The sequence below is a fragment of the Antechinus flavipes genome, chromosome 3, assembly GCF_016432865.1.
Source record: "Antechinus flavipes isolate AdamAnt ecotype Samford, QLD, Australia chromosome 3, AdamAnt_v2, whole genome shotgun sequence".
NCBI lineage: Eukaryota > Metazoa > Chordata > Mammalia > Dasyuromorphia > Dasyuridae > Antechinus > Antechinus flavipes.
Window position 1 is genome coordinate 288,280,198 of NC_067400.1, and position 24,195 is coordinate 288,304,392.

Here is a 24,195-nt window from a genome sequence, read left to right on the forward strand (position 1 = left end):
ATGTAGATTCCCAAATATGAACTTGCAAATACCTATACCTGATCACAATGCCCAACACAGAAAGATACATGCCCCCCCCACCATTTGCTTCCCCCTTTCTCTTTTTCATGCTCTAACTCAAATAACAAATTCTTCTTCTTTAAGATTTAAACTTCCTTGTGAACAGACTACGAAGATACTGAGAGTATATTTTTTATTTTATGCATTATTTGTTACATTTTCCTTTGAAATCCTAAAGTGTGTACTTCTAGTCCTAATCAAAAACTATGACCCAAATGTTCCTAAATGTTCCCATATTTTATTTATTCATTTCAATACAGTAGATCTGCCCTTTTCTCACCTTATCCAAAATATCCCATTCCTCTCCCTCCCCTCCCCTCCCCAACCCCCCACTCCCGTTCTTTTCTTTTCCTTTTTCTCATTCATTCCAATTATAGAAGTTCTGGAATCTTGCCAAATCCCTTATCATGCAAGGCAGGAAGGTAATGGAAGCTATGTCCTCAGTTTCCCTTTTCATCACCAGATAGGGTATCAGTAGTGGTTGCCCAAGCCAGCTTCATTTTGGCCCTGCTGTGCAGCCTAAATAACTTTAACAGAAATGCTTTTATCATCATCATTATCAGTATTATTATTTCAACATCAATATTCACTTAAAACATCTATTTATTCATTTATCTATCCATTTACTTATTTTTGCTGAGACAATTGGGGTTAAGTGACTGGCCCAGAGTCATACAGCTAGTCCTTGTTAAGTGTCTGAGGTCAGATTTGAACTCAGGTCCTCCTGACTTCAAGGCTGGCATTCTATCCACTGTGCCATCTAGCTGCCCCTAGAATATTTAATACACCAATTATAAAGAGAATTCTTTTTGCTTACAAATACCTAGATTTGAAAGATTGATATTTATGATGTAACTCTGAAAATGTAACTCAATTTGTATAACTGTAAAATTTATAAATTAAAGCAAGATAGTTCTTACTCTAAGGAACTTACATTATATTGCTTTGCTATAAATATGCTTCACTTTGCCAAAAAAAAAGAAAAGATGAAAGAAGAAGTTGCTCAAGAGCAAATAGCTTCTCCCCCCCTCCCTCCCCCATCTTCCTCCCACCCCTCCCCAATAGAACACGGGGAAAGATTTTCAGCTGAGAGTGAGAAGCCTTGAGAGTTTTGAAGAGAATTGAGAAGGTCTAGGAGAGCCTCAGTGGGGAATGGGATAGTGAGTAGGTAATGGAGGTGCACTAAGATTGTTTCGCCATGATGAGGGCCCAGTGGAGACTATGTAACAGAAGGGGACCTAGTCAGAATGGTTGAGTGATTTTCTCCACCTTTGTTCAGCAGCACATGTGTAAGTGCAAGGGTAATGAATGGTGCTGTCATACTGTTAGACTTGTCTGTCGGGACCCAGAGGGCAGATAGAGAAGCAATTACTGGAAAGATGCAAAGACAGAGTTAGACCAGATGATCTCAGATCCTCCTCCCAATACTGATTCTGGCTATGTAACAAAGTTGCCCATTCCTTTCTGAAATTGTTCTAAGAAAAGATTCTTGTAGGATTCCCACCACTCATTACCCTTGCACCTAAACATGTGCTGCAGCTTTGACACTATCCACTGATCTCTCCTTTATACTGTTCTCTTTAGGTTTTCAAGAAATCAGTCTCTTTCCTGCTTTTGGGAGTTTTTATTCCCTCTTCTTATTTGCTCCTTTACTGGAATGGCCTCTAGATGATGCACTCTAACCATAGGTATCCTCAGGGTTCTGTCTTGGACCCTTGATGGTTAATCAGTTTATATGGGTTTAATTAACCATCTCTATGGCCATGATTTTCAAATCTATCTTTCCTAGTCCATACTCTTTGCTGATCTGTTCTCTCACATCTCCAACTACCCCTTAAAAATTTCAATCTGGATTACAGTATTTATCTTAAATGCAATGTGCCCAAAACAGAACTTATTGTCTGTTGCCTTAAACCACCCTCCTCCTGCCCTCTCTATTCCTGTAGTAGACAACACCATCCTCCCAATCCCTCAGGCTCATAACCTAGTAGTTATCTTTGACTCCTTGCCATATTTCACCCCCCCCACATCTAAGTTGTTGTCAAAATCTATTGATTTCTTTCTTTCTTTTTAAAAAAAATTTATTTTTAACATACTTTGCTTTATGAATCATGTTGAGAGAGAAAAATCAAAACAAAAAGGAAAAACCATGGGAGAGATTAAAAAAACAAAACAAAACAGAAAAAAGAAGTGATTACAACATGGGTTGATTTACATTCAGTCTCCTTATATCTTTTTCTGGATGCAGATGACATTTTCTGTCCTAAGCCTATTTGGATTGTTTTGTGGATCATTGTACCACTGAGAAAAACCAAGTCTTTCATAGTTAATCATTGCACATTTTCACTGTTACTGTGCACAATATATTCCTGGTTCTGCTGGTTTCACTAAACGTCACTTTGTGCAATTCTTTCCAGGTCTATTTATAATCAGCTTGTTCATTATTTTTCTTTTTTAGAACAATAATATTCCATTACCTCCATGTACCACAACTTTTTCAGCCATTCCCCAACCGATAGGCATCCACTCCTTTCCCAGTGTTTTGCCATCATAAAAAGAGCTGCTGTAAACATTTTTGCACATGTGGGTCCTTTTCCCTTTATGATTTTCTTGGGATAGACCCAATAATGGTACTGCTGGATCAAAGGATATATAGTTTGATAGCTCTTTGGGCATAGTTCCAGATTGCTCTCCAGAATGTCTGGGTCATTTTACAACTCCATAAAGAGTGCATTAGTGTCCCAGTTTTCCCTCATCCCCTCCAACATTTAGCATCTTTTTTGGTCATCTTAGCCCATCTGAGAGGTGGTAGGTAAGCCTGTTAATTTCAACATTTCTTGAATACACCCCCTTCTCTCCTCTGACACTGTTCCTACTCTAGTGCAGGCCCACATCACCTGGAGCCTCGATTACTGCAGTCGTCTACTGGTCATTCTGGCTCCCTCAAGTCACTTCCCTCTCCAATCCATCTTCTATTTTAGTTATTAAAGTGATTTCTCCTAAAATGAAGTTTTATTCATATCACCCAGCCATTTGATAAACGTTAGTGGAGTCATATTGTCTTCCTAATTCGATACAAAATCCTCTGTTTGGCATTTGGTGTCCTTCCTAACCTAGCCCCCTTCTTCCTACCTTTTCAGCCATCTTGTACTTTCTTCCCCATCACATTCTCTTCCATTTAGTGGTAACTCTTGACTCTTCCATGAAAAAGATGTTCTATCTGGGCTCAGGGCGTTCTCTTTGGCCATCTCCTGTACCTGTGGAATGCTCTCCTTCTCCGCTCTGAATTCTGACCTCCCCATCCTCTAAATCCCAACCAAAATCCACCTTTCTATAGAAAGTCTTTCCTAAACCTTCTTAATTTCAGTGCTTTCCCTCTTTATCTCCTATTTATCCTGTGATAACTTGCTTTGTATAGATTTATTTTCTTGTTGTCTCTCCTATTAGATTGTAAGCTCTTTGAGGGCAGGGACTGTCTTTTGTTTCTTATTATTTCTAGTGCTTAGCCTAGTGCCTCTTTAGTAGGTATTTAATAAATGTTTATTGACTTGAATTGAGTTCTCCTTGCCTTTAGTCTCTCCCTATTTTAATCTATCTGGCCATTTTCCTGAAGCCCAAGTCTTCTCTATCACCCTTCCTCCTCATTAAACTTAAAGGGATTAAATATAAACTCCTCTATTTGACATTTACAATTTTTAGCAACCAGATTCCATCCCACCCTTCCAGCCTTAGTGCATATCTCTTCCTTCCAGCATCTTACTGCCCTGCCAAATCAGCCATCAGGCTGCAGTTCCTACTTCACATTCCTCTTAGCCCCTTATCTTACACCAGTTATCTCTCATTCCTGGAATGTGAGTCATCCTCACTTTCTGCTTTGAGGATTCTTGCTATTACTGTTCCATTAGGTGGGGACAAATCTGCCTTCTTTATCACAGTAATCAGATATCTTTTTCTGCTGCCTAGAGTTATCTTGTATCTAATGCTATGTATCTTATGTTTATGTTGTATCATCCAACAGAAAGTAAGCTCCCTGTGGGCAAGAACTCTCACTTTTTGTGTGTGTATTTCTGGTGTTTTTAGCATAATACTTGGTCCATAATTGTTTGCTTGGAGAGGTTTCCTGGTATAGCTGTCCTTGAACCAGGAAGATGTGGATCTCAGTATGCCTCTGACATATACTGGCTACATGACCTTGAAAATAAATTGTTTAAAATCTCAATGCCCACCTGATACAGCTCCCTGAATAAATTTCAGAGGAGGAACTAGCTTATGTTGGTAGATGCAATTTTTATCACCTGGGAGATAAAAAATTGCTTATTCCCTCTCTCCCCCAATTACATTATAAAATAAATGTTTATTTGATTAATTTCTGGAACAAGTACTATTCTTCTCCTAACAAGTAACAGAGGCAGGAATTCAAGACTCAAGACTTCCACCTTAAAGTCCTGTTCATTCCATTTGAGTGTGTAGCAAATAACAGCTAAATATAAGAGTCTAGAGTATAGGCATTTTTGAAACTAAACTTTTTTTTGATATCTGAGAGGTTAAGGATCTATGATATTCAGCAAATTTCTTTTTTTCTCCAGACTTTTTAAGTTGTTATGATTCTATGTGACTGAACCCATATGGGTTTTCTTGGCAAAGATAGTGGAATGATTTGCCATTTCCTTCTCTAGCTCATTTTATAGATGAGGAAACTGAGGGAAACAGGTTTTGTCCCTGGTGACACAGCTAGTAAGTGTCTGAGGGCAGATCTGAACTCAGGAACTCAAGCCACTGTCAAAGTGTTTACAATTGTTTGCATTTTCTTGCAAAATAAAGCTGTTTATTTTGATTTTGTAGCTCCTGCAAGTTAGGTCAGATTTAGAAACTGTGATCATTATTTTAAAGGTCATTTGAAAGATTTATTATATTTGTGAGATTATATACATATACATATGTATATGTATATGTATATAATCTCACAAGTATAATTATATATAGACACACACATAAGTGTGTGTGTGTGTGTGTGTGTGTGTGTGTGTGTGTGTAAAACACCTCCAAGTTGGGGATAGGAACAAAGTTTCTGACTCTAACTTTGCAAAAGGAAATTCTGTGGACTATTTTCACTGTCAGAAGTACATATAAATATTCAAAACCTTAAATAATGTCCTGTTTCAAGAAAAAATAGCATAGTTGAATGGAATGAGTGATGGATGGATTGGTATGAATGTTTTTTGTCTTTGATCCTTCTACCCCCCTCCCTTCTCCTCTCCTCTCCTCTTTTACCCCCTTCCTTCTCTTCTGTCTCATTTCCCCTCTTCTCCTTTCTCTTTTCTGTGGAGTTCTTGTTCTTCTTTAAAATATAATATAAGACGATGGTTCTCTCTGGGAGAGGTGCAGGTCTCTCGGGGGAGGTTTTCTTGAAGGCAGCTTTAGTGTCAGTTGAAAGTAATAATCACCTCAAAACACAGCCAGGTGATAAAAGTTCAGATGTTTTATTGCCTCCAATAAAGCCCAGTTAGCTTAGAGTCCTAGAGGCCTATCTCTCTGCTTGGTTCCAAGAGCTCCCTCTGAATGTCGCCAAATCCAAAGGTCTGGTCCTTCAGCCTCTGCCTTTGCTTTCTTCAGCCTCCAGCCAGCTCCACTCTTCATGTCATTCCAATCCATCCAAGAGCTTCTGTCTGTTTCTTTTATACAAGAAAGAGGAATTGTGGGATATGAGAGAGAGGGATTATGGGTTTTCTCCCATAGTGCTCTCTGGCCCTAAGAGCTTCAAGGGAAGTGTGAATTCAGATATTTCATACTAAACCCTGAAATTTCCCAAACATGTGAACTCCAATGAGTAAAGATTCAAACACAAGCATTGTATCAATTAGTTCTACTTAGTACCTTGTTTCAGGTTCTGGCCCAAAACATCTTCTTGTAAGATCAGATCAATAATCTATCAACTCTAATGAGTTAGCAGTTTGTCAGGATTCCAACACTTTTCTCCTTTTCCCTCTTTTCTTTTCCCCCCTACCCTTTCCTTTTCTCTTCCCCCATCTCTGTGTGAGCTTGAAACTTAACCCTTCTGAGTCATGATTTCCTTATTTGTAACTTAAGAGAGGTCAACTAGAGTTCTAAAATCTCTATAGCCTTCACATCTGGGCTTCTAATCCTGGTTCTTTACTTCACAATAAATGTCTATAATTGATGAGCAAATGTAATTCACAGAAACATCTGAAGCCTCTAGTATCACACACACATATATGCATATTTTATTAGCTTCTTCCAAACCTTAGATCACAAATTTGTGACTAGTTTTTCCCACTGAGAGCCAAGTCCAGTCACTCCTCTGTAATGACAGCAGCTGCCCTTTGCTTGATTCCAGAGCCCAGTGCTAAGAGCCTCCTCCTTGTGAGAGAGATAATGTAATTCCAACTTTCTGATGACTTCCTAGGTGATAAATGAAAGTAAGTTGATGAATTGACTCCAAGTGATACTCAGGAGAATCACATAACCACTATTTTTACTTTTGTAAAAGATTCCATTTAGTATCACGGAAACTAACCTAGATTGAGGGCAAGTGGAATAGAGTGCTAGGCCTGGAATCAGGGAGACCCATCTTCCTGGCTTCAAATCTTTGATACTTCTTAGCAGTGAGACCCTGGGCACGTCACTTAACTCTGTTTGTCTCAGTTTTCTCATCTGCAAAATGAACTGGAGAAAAAAAATGGTAACCCACTCCAATATCCCTGCCAAGAAAACACCAAATGGGGTCACCAAGAGTTGGACATGATTGAACAACAAGCCTAGACTGAGGAATGCTAAGAGCCAATATTTATGCAGCCAGATTGGCATCTCACCTTAGACCTATATTCATCATAAGGCCATAAAATGCTCTAAATAATGGGCAGTGTGTATGTATGTGGATGTGTAGATGTGGATGTTTTATTCACATGGTTTCTAAAACAAATATATCTTTATCTTCTCCATCAACATAGAATATATTTGTTCTTTGGGTAACCCACCTCCTGCTAACATCTTTCCTGGGCATGTCCCAGATGACATCAGTTTCCTATTTCTAAATGTATTATTATTGAAAATTTGCTTTGGGTCTTTTTAAAAAAATGAATAATTCCTTGCATACACTATGCATAATTTAATAAAGGAATCTTTAAGTATCTAATCTGTTGCTTTCTATTATATCTAGAGTGCCCTGTAAAAAATGTGTTGTTGTTGGTAATGGTGCAGTTTTAAAGAATAAGACACTGGGAGAAAAAATCGACTCCTATGATGTAATAATAAGGTAAATACTTTTTTTTTCTGTTCTGTTTCATAACTGCTTAAGAAAAAGTACAGTTCATCACTTGCATATTCCCATAAAGTGATCTTTACATTTTAAATACTAACCGGTTCCCATTCATTGGTCCCCCCAAAATGTGCTGTAATTCTTACAGTTTTGGTAATTTCTAAAGTGTAAGTTATCTTCCACCTTCATTAAATTATTATTATTTGTTATTCATTTTTGTACAGTGAGACTCTTTCCATGGGTATAACAAATCATGTGGAAAAGAAATTTTAAATAACATGATTCAATAGCCCCATTCCCATGTAGGGGTTAAAGTATTCAATTAGACTTTTTTTGTGCAATTTCTTTATCTTTAAAATGTCAGGTTTCATTAGGAATATTCATTTGGCAAAATGCTATAATGTATAATTTGAGAATTGATAAAATAGCAGGGTTTTTTTTAATTTTTTATTATTGTTACTGTTGTTGCTTGAAGCAAACTGCTTTTGGGCTATTAGGTATTTCAGATTTTAAGGTTATGTAAAGTTTTTCAGCAACAAGAATAGAAAAAGATCCTCATAAAATCATAGTCAAATTAATTGGAAATACTAATTTACTAAGCATTTGAGTCAATTAAGGTTTATTCTATCTAAATACATTTCATAAGTAAAATCTTCCCAATTAAATATATTCAATTTACATGTGATGTTGGAAGCATTGGCTAAAATAACTGGGTCAGAGTTTCCAAGATTTAAGGGTTTCCAAATATAAATTTAATGACTCCAGATTTATCAAAATTCAATACCTAAATGAAACAATATGCCTGTTGTATTAAACTAGTGTTTGGTTCTTTTTGAATTTGTTTTCAGAGGATATAAGTCAGATCTTTCTGACTCTGAGTCCAATACTATATCCACCGTCCCACCTAAACTGGTTTTCCCTTCCCCATCAAAAAAAAGGGAGGGGGGACTCCTATATATAGGATAAATTAGAAATAACTAACAGAGGGACTGGTTTATAATGTGCTATGGTCATAGATAGTTAAGTTTCACATTCCTGAAAACAAATCCAAAAGGAGCCAAACACTAGTTCAATCCATGCAGCCACATATCTTATGTATTTCAATCCATGCAGCCACATAGATTATGTATTCTTGTAGGGGATGTATGAGTGTTTTAAGATGGAAAGGGAAGAATGGTAGACCATGGGGTGGTTGATAAGGGCTCTATTAGTAAGTCATTTCCCCATTTTATAAAATAGGGAGTGGGAAAGAGCTGAACTGGATGACCTTTTTAAAGCCCTTTCAAGTATAACCTTTTTTTTTTTGGTTATGATTTTCTATAAATCCTAAAGAAAGGAACCATGGATTATAGAGCTATAGCCCAGGAGGACATCATAGGTGAGCTAGCCCAACACCTTGTTTTATAGCAGGGGTCCTCAAACTACAGCCCGCGGACCAGATATGGTCCCTGAGCTGAGGACATTTATCCCCCTCATCCAGGGCTATGAAGTTTCTTTATTTAAAGGCCCACAAAACAAAGTTTTTGTTTTTACTGTAGTCCAGCCCTCCAACAGTCTAAGGGACAGTGAACTGGCCCCCTATTTAAAAAGTTTGAGGACCCCTGTTTTATTTTTATTTTTATTTTTTTTTAATAGGCACACATTAAAATTAATATATAACATATAACACAAAGATTGTTAATAGGCACATATTAAAATTAACACATAATATATAACACAAAAGTGTTAATAGGCACATATTAAAATAAACATATATAACACAAAGGTTGCTAATAGGCATATTAATAAGGGCATTTTGGGTGGCACAGTGGCTAGAAGGCTGGTCCTGGCATCAGGAAAACTTCTCTCTGGTTGTTGCTCAGTTGTGACAGCCTTGGAGGACCCCTGTTTTATAGCATCCATTATAGCACTACAAGCATTTTCTCTGGTTGTTTCTCCATACCTGGAAGCCCTTCTCCTTCATCTTCTTTCAAGTCCCAACTAAAATGTTAAATTCTACAAGCTTTTCCTAGTCTTCCTAAATTTTAATGTCTTCCTTCTTTATACAGGTTTTTTGTTTCTTTTCTTCTTTTTTTAAAAATTTTGGGGGAGAGAAGGGAAGAAGGAAACAGCTAGTAGTGCAGTAGATAGAGTGCCAGACATATAGTCTGGAAGATCTGAATTCAAATGTAGAAAAGATACATACTAGCTGTATGATCCCAGGCAAGTCACTTAACCCTGTTTGCCTCAATTTCCTCATCTGTAGAATGAGCTGGGAAAGGAAATGGCAACCTCCTCAGTATCTTTGCCAAGAAAACCCCAAATGGGGTCAAAAAGAGTTAAACATGACTGAAAAAACGACCAAAAAACAACAAACTTGTTTTTACACAATTGTTTACCTGTTGTTTCCTCAATTAGACTGGGACTATCTTTTATCTTTCTTTGCATCTTTAATCCTTAGGACACTGCTTGGCACTGGGTGTTTAATCAGTGTTTTTTGACTGACTAACCAAGGAAACTGAGTCCTAACCATAGAGTTATGTAAGCCATAAAGGTGAGATCTGATCTGACCCCACAGCCAGTGCTCTTTTGTCATATCACCTTCCAAGCAAATGAGTAGTAATCTCTTCTGGCCCTTTAGATCACTCTACTTTTTAGAGAAATGAAAATATTCAAACCCTACTTGAACATTTCAGACAAAATTTTCTATATTTAGGGTTTGGTCCTCAAGAAGTAGGCTCAGTACCAACTTGAAAATTAAATGTCTGAAACACAATGTACATCCCAGCCTTCTATAAGGAGGTATCAATCATTAGTCATATTCTGCAGGTTAAATTGGCTTTGGGGGTCACAGAGACAATTACTTGCCTGTGGAAAACAATTAAGGGGCTTCCCAGAACATTATTCAAGAAATGAAAGATTGTTTTTTGCTTCAAAAGTGGGAGGAGATCCAGAATAGTTTGCTTGTAATTTGGGTTTTCTTCCCTTCTTTCTTTATTTTTTTTCTGAGGCCATTTGGATTAAGTGACTTGCCTGGGATCACACAGCTAGGACAGGTTAAGTGTCTGAAGTCACATTTGGACTAAGGTCCTCCTGACTTCAGGGCTGGTGCTCTATCTAGCTGTCCTTACCTGTAGTTTTTTTAAAGGTCCTGTCACTTTGAAATCGCTTCATGCTGTGGTAAAGGTCAAGAATAGCTTCTCAAACACATTGAATTTCCCCTGCAGAATAAATGATGGGCCTGTCAGAGGACATGAAGAGGATGTTGGGACAAAAACTACTTTCCGGATTTTTTATCCAGAATCTGTTTTCACAAACCCAGCCGACAGTGATCCTGATTCTGTTGCTATTCTTGCGGTCTTCAAACCTCATGACTTGAAGTGGCTGTGGGAATTGCTAAGTGGCATCACACCAGTAAGTTGGTCTCAAGTTATTATTTTTTTAAATTATTATTTTTGAAAACAATTGATTTTTTAAACAATGTTTTTAAAGGCCAGTTTTAATTATTTTGCTTTCTCTTTATTTTAGAAGGTTGATCATTTTTGGAAGAAACCAGCCTTAAATCTAATCTATAAACCTGAAAAAATCAGAATCCTAGATCCTATTATTACAAGAATAGCTGCTTTCAACATGCTTCATTTTCCTACTACTTTTCCCAAAAAGGAGGTATGGGCCTTTTCACTTACTGTTTTAATAATTTCAAAATCAGGATATTTTTTATTTTTAGGGATAAAAGAAGGGCTTTGAGCAAAAGGACTTATAAACTGGAAAAGAGTTGAGTTTATTCTGAGAGTAAAAAGTAAGAATGCTCACATATGGCTTTTTGTATTTTCATGTGTTTATATATGCACAAATATGTATATGTATATGTATAGAAAAAATATGTGTTTGCACAGATAACAAAGTCCTACCCTGACGCCTAATCATTGTGTGGAGACACCCCTCTCTTCCCGCTAGTTGGCATTCTCAAAGGCTGACTTTGGGCCTGCCCTACAAAATCTGAAGTTTTGATTATACTCTGGGAATGGGCTGTGTGCCTCTTAGCTAAGGAAGTGCTAAGCCAAGACTAGCTGAGCAATGGTGAAGTGTCTGACTATAGATTGGCCCTCGGAGGTAACTTCTGGGGAGCTTATGGCACCTTACAAAGACTGGAATGGAAGGAATGCCCATACTGATAAAGTGATAGCTTTTTTGAAGTTTTGAAATAAGTATGGACTGCATAATCCATTTCATGTAACTGATGTATTTTTCCCTTCTATTTTATTTTATCTTTTGTCTTAATTATTATAGATTAAGCTAAATCAGGAGAACAGGGAGAGCCGGAACTTTTAAAGTTGCCCAGAACCATGTTCATGAGTCTTAGATTATAGATTTAAAAGGGAAAATATATCTGGCCCCCTCATTTTGCAGATGGGGAAACTTTAAACACAGGTATTAAAGGGCAGAAGAAGCTGGGAGACTAGTCAGAGGTATGATTTGAATCCAGGTCTTCTGCAATCAAAATCTGGTGCCCTATCTCTCCCCACCACTACTCTGTCTCTCATATTCTCATAGGCAACTTAATAAAGAGAGCACTGGGCCTGGAATCAAGAAAAACTGAGTTCACATGTTGCCTTGGACATTTATTAGCTCTTTGATTCTGGGCAAGTCACTTGAACCCCTGTTTGCTTCAGTTTTTTGAACTATAAAATGGGGATATTAATAGCATCAATATCCTAGGTTGTTGTGAGTATCGAATGAAATAACATTTTTAAATATTATTTAAATAATTTAAAGATATATAATATTTTTAAAGGTTTTGATATTTAGTAGGTGCTATATAAACATTATTATTGTCATTACTATTATTCTTATTGTTTTGAATAGCGCTACATAAAACTGCTTTAGAAATAGTGATCAAAACAATATTAGCTCTTTAAAGACTGAGGTGCTACTTTAAAATCTATCTTGTTAACTGTGTCTTATCCAGATTCATTTGTCAGAGTATCAGCAAAATAAACATCCATATGGTTTGCTTTTTTTTTGTTGTTGTTCATCCGTAGTCTGGTAAGGAGAAAAAAACTTTACATTTAAAACTCAACTACATACAATTAAGGTAAAATATTTTAACTTTCATTCAGGCAAACAGTTTAAAAATCAGAATGGTTATTGATTATGGCATCTTGATGGCAAAAGATAGTTGCTGATTAGATGGTCTGTCTTACCAGCTCAGTGAAGGATTTTTATTGATTTCTACTAAACTAGGTAGGCTTCAACAAACATGGATGGTACTACCGACTTGAAATCTAGATTCTGTTGTCTATTATGGTATAGCTTAAATAAATGGATATGGAATCAATCAGAAGATCCTAGACTTCAACTTTTTCTCTGTAATTTGAATAATTTTGACCAGATGATCTCTAATGTCTCTCCCAGCTCTAAAACCTTATTGTTGTATTATTAATAGACTGGGGTTAACAAGAGTTTTTGCCCAAGGATGCTGGATTTTAAAGTCTTCTGATACCACGTCAGCAGACAGAAGAAGTGAATTTAATTAGCAAGAATAAGGAATCCATCAAATGATGTTTCATTGTCACATACATCTTCCTCATCCCCAACGTAATAATCCCTAAAGCCTCTCCAGCAAGAACTCTTAAGTGACTGGAAACATGTACATAACATATTATTTTATATTATATACACCTTTTTTGTATGTATACATATGACATATTGGCTAAGAAGCAAAGAAGAGGCATCTAATATTGAACTTAACTTTATACTACACTGGATCATAAGTCTCCAGAAGTGGGAGCTGTGACCTTGACCCCAAAAGATATGTGATTGTTCAGCGGAGAATGATCATGTAGGAAGATAGGTTGCGTCACAGCCTTCCCATGATAGCTACTATGGGATTTGCTTTAACACAACCACAAGTAACTTCATGTTCTAACAGGATCCTACTCTACACACACTCCACTAGTTCCCTACTTCCACTAGGTAACCAGGTAACCCTGCTGAGTCTAGGATCAAATATCAATTCATCTTTGTCTCATTCTTTTTAAATTTATATTTGTGTAAGTTTTCCAATACATGCAAAAGCATATTTATACAATTTGTAAATAAGTAAAAATATACAAAGGGAAATAGTGGATCAGAGTTCATTTTTATCATGCTAATAATTGTTTAGTTAATAAATAAAGTTCAGTGCTAGAGTCATAGTATTTGGGATAAGAAATTCTTCCTGTCATATAAAAGTAAGCTTTCTTAAATAGTATTAGTAGAGCTCCTTCTAAAATAACAGAAGCAACCAGATTCCTTTAGGTCATTAGTATGGCACATTAACAGAAAAACCCCTTGATTCATTGTAAAAGAGGAAGTATATAATACTTAACAAAAACATCTTCCTATATTGTATTCACCTTTGAATACCATGACAGAGAAGTGACTTATAAATACTGAAATGTAAAATTCACTTGGTAAAATAAACTTTGCAAGATCATGTCTCTTCAAACAGGATCTGTTGGACAAATGCTCTGAAATTTAAATTAAAGGAACATTTCTCTACAAAATGATTCTATGTGATACTGGTAACTTTTTTGATAGGCAATGATTGTCACATTCTGCATTTCAAATTGTTTTGGCTATAGAGAATTCTCTGGAAACCTTATATGTTTGCAGAATTGGTATAGAGTGTTAGTTCTCCTTAATAATTTATCACAACAGTAACATTTAATATTTCTTTGAATTGTAAAAATGTGGTTTTAAATTTCACAAGTTTTGTATATTGCAATGCATATTCACAGGTTTTGCAAATGAAAAATATTTTCATAAATCAGATAAACAATTTATTTTGGGAACACAATGTTAAATAATTTGCTAATTACCCATTCATCACTATCAACATAGGGCAACACAGATACCTGCCATTTCTCTAGCCCAGGAATGTATCCTACTAAAATAGTTTGGAAATTAGTTGTATGGGATTTGAATTCTTCTAGATGAATATAATAAATTATATGTAGTACCCTTCATTGTTTAGGATGTATTTAATTCCTTTGTGGCAAATATTTTGTTGTTGAAGGTAAAGATTCTTCTACTCCAGTATGCTGCTGTTATAGACGTTCCTTGAAAGTTCCAAGCCTTTTTTCTGTTCTCATTGCTTTTAGAAACCCAAACACCCAACAACGGGAATCATCGCCATCACACTGGCATTTTATATATGCCACGAAGTTCACTTAGCAGGTTTTAAGTACAATTTTACTGATAAAGATGGCCCTTTGCACTATTATGGAAATACAACCATGTCCTTCATGAGCAAGGTAAGGAAGACATGCCCAGTCCTCTTGGGACATGGATTAGAAGAGATGAATGTGGTTAGTGAGAGCAGATCTTTTGCATGACATTGGACTGTATTTTCTAAGGTTTTTTAAGAGTTTGGATTCTGTGTTTTCATAGCTCTGGAATTTCCTTTACATAGTAATCCCAAGGTTATGATGTTTGTTACAAGTTTATTACCAGCTGTGTAGTAGTTTAGGACAGCCTTACTATTCAGAAATTCTTGAGTCAAAAGTCACATTCTAAAAGCTGAAATCTGTCTGAACTTAATTCTACTACCAATTTAATTTGTTGTTCTATAGCATGAGATAACAGGAGTTATAGTATATAACTATATAGATCCAGTATAGATGCCCTTCATGTCATTTCCAAAACTCATCTAAAAGCCAGAGAGTAAGAGATTTGTGGAGATCTGCCTAACTTAGTTTTAGGGCTGTGGATAAAGTGCTGGGCCTGGATCAGGAAAACCCATCTTGCAAGGTTCACCTGGTCTCGGATATTTAGTAGCTGAGGGAAAGCATGTTTTTTTGCTTGCCTCAGTTTCCTCATCTGTAAAATGAATTGGAGCAGGAAATGGCAGATTTCACCTGTATTCAAGAAAACCCCAAATGGAGTCATGAACAGATGGACATGATTGGATTAACCTTGATGCGGGTTATCATTGTGTACATTACTATTTTAAAAACAGATAAAAACATTGGATTTAGAAACAAAAAATCTGTCATTAGTCATTTGAACTTGGCTTACTATCTTATCCAGATGTGGTTTTGTCTATTTCTAAAATAATACTGCAGTGACTCTTTGAGATCAAATCAGGCCTCACACGTGCTAGTTGTATAATCCTGGGCAAGACACTTAACATCTAAATGTACCCCTCTTTATCTTGCATATACAAGGTTGTTTATATTTTGTCTCCCCCATTAAAATGTAAGCTTCCTGAAGACAGTATTAGTAAATGTCTTAATATCCTCAATGCTTAGCATAATGCCCAGCCCATAAAAAGAAATGAATAAAAGTTTATATTGACAGTCTCCGGCATGACTTGAAGAAACCATAGCACAGTAAATTTGGAGTTAGAGTCTCTGGATTCAAATGGTGAGTAATTATTTATGTGATCTAGAACAAGTCAGTTAATTTCTCTGGTCTCAGTTCTTCCTCTATAAAATGAGGTAGGGATGGAGTTAGATTAGTTCTAAGGTATATTCTAAATCTTGAGGATGTAATGCTTTTCTCATTTCTATTAAAATTCTTCACTCTTTTTCAGCCTAGACAGGTTTTTTTTAAGGGAGCCATTTGACTAGGTTATTATTAACTAGTTTTTCAGTTGTGTCTGACTCTTCTCTGACCCCATTTGGAGTTTTCTTGAGAGAGATACTGGAGTAGTTGGTCATTTCCTTCTCCAGCTCATTTTACAGATGAGGAAACTGAGGCAAACAGGATCACACAACTAGGAGTGTCTGCTGAGGAAGGAGTCTTCCTAACTCCAGACCTAGTGTTCTAACTACTACACCACCTTGTGGTCCCTTAGGCAAGCTGGGTTAAGTCCTGACCAAATTAAATAAGTAGTTTTATCCATGGACTGAATAAAAAAGGTGAGTTTAAAGATGAAATGAAAATAATAGAGTAAAAATAAAAATGAAAGATATATATCCTTTTAGAAAAAGTATAACTTTTTATTATTTGTTGATATAAACATTAGAGACTGAGGCAAAGTTTTACTTTTAGACCTTCCCTTATATTCTGGCAGACACGTAAAATTTGAAAGGTAACAATTTATAATTTTATTTTTTTCTTTCTTTGTCTTTAGAATGAATACCACAACATAACTGCAGAACAGATATTCTTAAAGAACATCATAGAAAAAAACTTCGTTATTAACTTGACAAAAGATTGACCTTAAAAGACTCTAAAGAGATTGATATTTCATCAGTATTTTATTTTTTTATAAATTTTGAGTTTATTTTTTAAAATATCAAGCTACTTCTGTAAAGCATGTTTTTCAATTTTTGTATAACTTAGGAAATGTTCAAAGACTGAGTCTGTTATTGTCTGCTGGTCTAGATTTAACAGAAATTGCATTCTGTGAATATATTTAATTATGAAAATTACAGTTAAGATATCAGGACAAATGTAGACTATCCTGAAAATTCAATTTTTAAAATGAAAGAACCCCTCAATTCTCATCTGGAAGAAGTCTATAAATTTGTACGGATCAGGAAAACTGGGTGGCCCAACTATTCTATTTAAACAGCCCAAATCAAATGATAATTATGTTCTGAAAGTTAAGACTACCTAAGCAGAAGTGATCCAAGATAAAATGGGCCTGAATATAGTCAGAGGAAAGGAAAGACAGTTTTATGTGTATGAAATTATAAATGTTTATCTGAATCATCTGGAAATTTCAATTTGCAACTTTGTATCTCTGACTCAGTGAGCTGTGTTTTGGCCTGAATAGCCTTAACTTTCTCCAGTCGTCTGTTTAATCTCTATTATTTTTCTCCTCCAAGTCAAACTTGATCATGGAAGGCCATCACATAGTGCATTTCTGCATCTGGAGAAGTTCATTTCATTTTGTAGTGTAGGTCTTTAGAATGAAATAGAAATTAAGTTTTCAAAATTGTAAATGTAAATTATAAAAATACTTGAATGAAAAATACTTGAATGAAAACTGAGTACAGTTCTTTTTTTCTTGAAAATGTTGTAAAAGCCATCTTATAGACATTTTGGGGGATTGCCTCTCTTGCAACAGATTGTCTCTGATCTAAATATTTTCCCCCCCTCCTAACTGGTCTTAAGAGTCTTTGCTTGAAACATTCCATGCTATAAACTTCAAGACCCACGCTATCTTAAACTGGACTTCTTGGCCTATCTGGTTCCTCACTACTGATGATATTGTTGATAGGAAACCCATTAAATGCACTCGAATAAGACCTTTAGCCCTCCTTATTAAAACCCTTGGCTTTTATCTGCATCACTGAGCTGCCCTGACCCATGGACAAACTAGTTAAATCTATCCTGAACTAGTTTCAATGATGACTTAGCCATGATTTGAGAGTTAGCTGTGGACCATCAAACCCTTTCTTTCTTTGGCTGTGTGATTTTTAGGATTTTTCCAGCTGTATTCTGCACATTAAAAATGCACCTATAAAAAAAAAAAACCTACAGTTTTTAACATCCTAATTTATCTATCTCAGTATCCCCCCAAAATGGCTGCAATAAATGAAGATAATCTAATAATTTACATTATTTGCCTCTCTTGAGGTCTCTGGACCTCTCATATAATTTTTTACTTTCACATTCTTCCCTTTAGCCACTATTCATTCATTTTCACTACCACACTTTCTTGTATCTTTTTTTTTTCCTTTAAAATAACTACACCTCCTAGTCACTGTAGTCCATTACAATCACTCTTCCTAAAGCATTGCTTTTTTGTTGTTTACTTGCTACTCCAAAACCCTTCAGTGACTTTCCATTGGCTTACAGAATAAATTCAGAATTTAAATTTGAGAAAATTCCCACCGAATTAAATGCCTTTTTTCATAATTCTCCTCCCTAAGTTACTTCTACTTCCACACTTCCACTGTATTTCCACACTTCAACTGTATTTAAGACTTTTGTCTTAGCCTTGCATTTCTATTTTATGTAATTACCTTCCCTTTTACTAGATTGTAAGCTTTTTGAGGCAGAGATCGTTTTCTTAATCTGTCTTCCTGGAAGTGATTTGCATAATAGCTGCTTAATAAAAGCTTATTTAAATTAAGAAATAATAGTATTAAATACATCTATCCTTATCCTAAGGTTTAACCCTGTTCTCTAGGATGCAGTATGCTCAATTTCTTTTAATATTGATTTGTATTGGGGCAGCTAGGTGGTGCAGTGGATAGAGCACCAGCCCTGAAGTCAGGGGGACTCAGACACTTAACACTTGTCCTAGCTGTGTGACCCTGGTTAAGTCACTTAACCCCAATTGCCTCAGCAAAAAAAAAAAAAACACACATACGATAAAAATCTATTAATTTGTATTTCTATAAAGCTGATCTATAATGATCAGAGGAAACTCAACTTACATATCATCTTTCCTTTAGGTCACTGAGGATCAGGATGAAAATATACAAAAGAAAAATTAAGGGATAGTTCTTCACTTTATTAGCTTTCCTGATAAATCCTCTCTTCCTGCCCATCCTCTCTTCCAACTTTTATAATTATTTTGGTATTAAGGAGACTAAATATGTGCTTGAAACATTCCATGCAATAAACTTCAGCTCTTGACAAGCTATTTATAACATACATTTCTAGGAGATTCTCCACCCTGTTTGGAAAAGAGGAGACAATGAAGTCAGGAATTATAAAATAAATAGACTAGGAAGGGGGAGTTATAAATAAAGAGCAATTTGGAGAATCACCGTTTTGGGACACGACAGACTAATTTAGAAAAAGGATTCTAGGAGTATATCATGAAGATGATGAGCAGAAGCCCCACAAAGGGAAAAATATTTCATCCACTCAAATAGATTTAACAGTAGCAATCAATAATGTAAATAAATAGATTTCATAGACACGTACCATTTCAATCGGCAGTGTTCAACATCCTTGTTACCTTTTTTGAACAAATACTACTAGAATTTGGGGGTGGGGGATGATTTAAAAAGAGAATTATGGATTAAAACAACAGGGAAAATGGAGGAAAGTACAAAATGCCTTAGTGTCATGACTCTCATGGCTCATTCAATAACAGTATTACTGGAGATATCGGATAAGTTTCAATTCAAAACCAAAAATACCTGTGAATGTAATTCCAGCTTCTCCAGTACTTTTACAAGCTTGAAATCTCTTTGATTTGCTTCTGCAAATTAAGTGAGGAAATGGCAATTCAATTCACAATTAGGATATGAGATAAGGTGGCTGATGACAATTCATTTCCTGTCTAAAGCTTTGAGATACACTTATTGGGAAATTTTTGTTTTAAATGTCAAAGTGTAATGCTTTACTTCAAAAGCTAAATAAGGATCTATCTTTTCCCATGAAATCCCTTAATTCATGGAAAATATGTATTGCTACATATGCACCAAAAAAACCTTTCCTGACTTTTGGCACTTGAGCAACTGGGATACAATGGAGAGAGTGCCAGACCTGGAGTTAGGAAAATTCATCTTCCCAAGCCTGGCTGTAGACATATTGCAGCTGGATGATTATAAGCAAGTCACTTAACCCTGTTTGTCTTTTTCCTCATCTGTAAAATGAGCTGGAAAAGGAAATGGCAAACTTGTTCAGCATCTGTATCAAGAAAACTCCAAACGAGGTCACAAAGAGTCAGATATGACTGAAATGACTGAACAAGAAGAGACTTCTGATGTATCAGAACATACCTTCAGTCTTATGAAAAGTCCACCATTTTCTTCACAAATAACTTGAGCATGGTATTTACATAATTTATTAAAAACAACATGAACACATTTATACAATCTAAATTCTAGCAACATATACAAATACAGAGTGACTACAATTCCATGCTGAGGTAAGAAAAGTACATTCTGGGAGAATTGTCACTTATCTTCAAACCACTCTCATTCCCCAAAAAATATTTCAATGAAAATTTTGCTTCCACTTTTCCCAGTGTCAAAAGAGAAAATATAACATGGCAAATAAAACTAACAGGAAATGGTGCTGAAGCTGGCTTAAAAACTCTTCTGCCACCAAGGTAATGGCATCCAATTCTTAAGACTGTCGCAATTTAGGATTTCACGTTGGAGCCAAACTAAAGACAAGAGCAGAACTATCTAGCTTGGGGTATTGCTTCAGTGAATTCATGTCTCACTAATTTTCTCAATTTTACCTAATGGCAACCCATTTGTAGAGTGCCCCATTTCCCTTCTAGACAGTTCTTTGTTTTCACATAACTTGAGTATTCAGGCAAGACAGTGGGACTTAACTTTTAATCATTCTTTCACCTCTTATCAGAAAAATCAAAGCACTGACATAACCTGATCTTACACTTCTCACTTCTGTCACAAATTCTTTATTTGAAGACTTTAATTTAGTTAACCCATTTTAAAATGAAAAGTGCAAATAGTGAAATGAGGAATTAACTGAATTAGACCCTGTATAAAGAATGGGATCCATGTGAATTTATAGCACTAAATAGTAGAATTCACACAATTTTGGCTTTCATTGTGCTGATTCTCAAAAGATCAAGTAACAGCCAAGTCATTGTGGCTATGTTAAACAGACCAACATTTACTATTCTAGTAGTTAACTGGATTCTAGGCTTATAATTATATTCACACAGTCTTGGTCTCCATGGAAATGTGACATTCAAACAAAACAAGTTTTCAGGTTTTAAACTTATTTAAAGTATTTAAGTATTTAAAACTTATAAATAAACATATTGAACAAGAAATGCAAAAGGTGTCTGGCTAAAAATGGTGTGTTTGATTGTCTCCAAGCCACATATAGATGTAGCTGTAACAAACACACAAAGTTGGGACAATCCATTATGAAATTACATAAATGAATTATCTAACAAAAACATAACCCCTGCAATCTCCATACTTCCCCCAGAAAGTTTTGGATCAAGTCAACCCAGCTCTTGAATAATAACCAAAACAATGCAAAAAGTGTTTCACCACAAACTAAGGAGACATTAGATAATCATCTTATAGTTATTATGAGAACAGCCAACAGCAAACATCAAATTATTAAAAATTTCCAATATAAAAGTCTTAAAATCTGTATCATATAAAAAACAGTTCATTTGTTTCCCTGTAAGCTTTTAAAGAAAATAAAACAATTTTAAAAAATCAAGTGTATATCTCACTACAACGAGGAAAAACATGACAAGTTTAAGAGCTCAAAATGTAACCCTAAAAGGTTTTATTATGTGCACAGTTCCAGAACTAAGTCTCTCTTTATCCACAACAGAAAGGATTAAGTTGTGATACATTCATCTTTTCTGCTTGAAAAGGGACGACTTAATTCAGTTATGTTTACCTACACTCATATTTATATTTACCAATAGCTGTGCTTTCTATTCTAAATATGCCCAACCTATATTTTGGTACCTCAAGTTAAAAATAAATAAATTTTCCTCATGTTTTCTGTTATAATAATCACTTATAAGTAAAGCTAACACAGGAAAGGAAACTTTTAATAATAGAACAAGTGACATACAACATCCTTTTTAAAAAAACTTTTTTGGTCTAGACCTATGATTTCATCTGTATAAGCAGGTAACTTTGTGGTAAATAAACTCGCTGGGGCCAATGAGATGGCAATTTTTATTTTTAAAATCTTAGTGTTGGTTGGAGCCAGGGAACTACAACTAAACAAAAATGTTAAGTGACTTATCTAGGGTCACATGTCAGGCAGAGCTGAAAGCCAGGCTAATATGCCAAAACAAAATCTCTAGTACCCATAATCCTACTGCTTAATATTTGGAATTGTTAAAAAAAAAAAATACTATGCAGCTTCACTGGTCTGTTTACAAAGATGTGATAAGAATGTGATTAAATCCAAAAGCTGAATCAGAACTGGACTCATGTGAGAGACAGACGGAAAGATATAGTGACTTTTTCTACTTTTACCAAGCCATTCCGCTGGTCAAAAAAAAAAAAAAAATTAAAAACTTAATAAAATGCGACAATGACTTCTGTTTCTCCCCTAGTATAAGCCTTGGCTTCAAGGAAAGAACATGTGCTACAATGGGAGAAAACACTGTCAATAAATATCAATTCAGATAATACTGCATCCAATTAAATGTGACACACAGTTCTATATCTCAATTAATATACAAAGTATCTCAAGGTCTGAGTTGCAGTTCTAAGTCATTTTAAGACCACAAGTCATTTAGAACCACTGATCAAATGGGGAGGTGGGGGAAGCAATGGAAGAATAGACTGACTTGCCAAAATCCAAAAAATACACATTCCTGTACAATTTAAAATGTACTATTTCTGAGTTGTGGTCTGTGCTGATGTATTTCATTCTGATGAGAAAACATCAACTGGGGTCCCATTCACTTTCTCTTCACCATCTTTTACTCTTCTCCCGATAAGTCACAGATTCATTGACAAACATTCTGATGGCATTGCAGCTATGAATGAGGGAAAACCTTTTCTCTACTATAAAGCGGTTGTTAAGCCAGACAGGGTCTATACTCATCAGGCTGCCCAAGGAGTACCCACTGAGAATGCTCAGAAGAAAGCCCCTAAGAACACCAACAGTCAACGGCTTTGGGCCAAATGAAGAGGAGGTTGGGGGGGGAGGAGGAGGGAGAAATCAGTGAGAGTGACTGATAGATTCTATCTGCCATTAAAAGCTTTTAAAGCTATTGGTTTCTCACTAAAGTTTTAGATCTACAGGACAATTATGAAAAGTAATTTATGGATATTACAGAATTATAACATTTAAAAAAATAAACACAGAAATGATAACATGGAAAGTTTCTAGAAAGGAACTAAATCATGATCATTTCCACCTTTGCATGTAAATTCTAAGAACTTCAAGCCACTCATTATAACAGTACCATTAGCAATTATTGCTAGTAAGGCTTACAGAGCCATTACTTTAAGTTCATTAATGTACCTGCAGCATAGTAATAAATATTTCATCTCAGTGATTTTTAAATTCTTTGAAGTGCATCTGAGAAGCTCTCTTATGACTTAAAGAATATCACATTTTACAGTAGTAACAAAACAAGATATGACATCATGAACAGAGAAGCGTCAACAATTGTGTGATGTATATCTTCAAAGCAAAACAACCAGATTAGTAGTTTCCTGTACCTCAGTTATGGTATTTTCCCCCAATCTATTCAGTGATAGGTACTGATTGATAGACTTTTTCATATATTATCATGACTTGTACAAAAATTTCAATGTGCTTTAAAAACGATGCTCTGGAAAAGGGGCATCACCTTCAAAGGATTTCTTTAAGAACGTCCCCTTCTCCTTCCCTGGCTGCCCCCGACGCTTCCCCTTTGCTTCCGGCTGTGTGGAGGGTGCCCTGCGGTACCTGGTACATCATTTCCTCCGGGGCGCTCAGTCCCGGTTTCCCTCCCTTTGGCGTGTCATACTCTGCATGTGTCGGAGGGCAGCCGTCAGTCCGAGAGAGCTTGCTGTACGTCCCCACTCCCGTGGGGGCTTTATTCCCTGAGGCCTTGAAGGTGGAGGTGGAGGGCGCTGCGCCCGAGGCCGCGGGGTGTCCCGACATGTCCATGATGATGGGGGTGGCGTATTCCGGCCCAGTAATGGGCAACGGTTCAGCATATGCGTGATAAACTTCTGGCACCGGGGAATTGTAAGGATCGAGGTCAGCATAGCCGGCTTCCTTTCCTTCTTCTGGCTTAAATGTCGATCTCTGATGAAGCGTGCCAACAATTCCTCCCACCAGTGGCTGAGCGTACTCTGTGTGACAATGTAAAACAGAAAAGGTGATGTATGGCCATTACCCAAAAAGCAAATCATTTGTGATGTCACAGAGCTGATGCTGAAAACAGCCAGGGCTCTCCACAGCCTCTCCTGCTGCCGTCTTCAACACAGCGAAAGCTTTCCATAAAGGTGTCATGAGAG

The 24,195-nt window shown here is 36.1% G+C and overlaps 2 protein-coding genes across 5 annotated transcripts in view; one reads left to right on the plus strand and one right to left on the minus strand.

Annotated features, from left to right (window-relative positions):
- The window catches only part of ST3GAL6 (ST3 beta-galactoside alpha-2,3-sialyltransferase 6), a 79,999-nt gene extending 61,603 nt beyond the window's left edge, over nt 1-18,396 (plus strand). For all 4 annotated transcript variants that reach the window (XM_051985169.1, XM_051985171.1, XM_051985168.1 and 1 more), the window contains 5 exons: nt 7,238-7,333; nt 10,543-10,729; nt 10,844-10,981; nt 14,461-14,613; nt 16,437-18,396. In XM_051985169.1, the coding sequence (XP_051841129.1) occupies nt 7,238-7,333; nt 10,543-10,729; nt 10,844-10,981; nt 14,461-14,613; nt 16,437-16,523 (661 nt within the window). In that variant the 3' untranslated portion in view covers nt 16,524-18,396. The remainder of the gene's footprint in view (nt 1-7,237; nt 7,334-10,542; nt 10,730-10,843; nt 10,982-14,460; nt 14,614-16,436) is intronic.
- Nucleotides 18,397-20,044: 1,648 nt separating this feature from the next.
- DCBLD2 (discoidin, CUB and LCCL domain containing 2) overlaps nt 20,045-24,195 on the minus strand; it is a 111,141-nt gene continuing 106,990 nt past the window's right edge. The window contains exon 16 of the mRNA XM_051985167.1: nt 20,045-24,030. Within this exon, the coding sequence (XP_051841127.1) occupies nt 23,543-24,030 (488 nt within the window). The 3' untranslated portion in view covers nt 20,045-23,542. The remainder of the gene's footprint in view (nt 24,031-24,195) is intronic.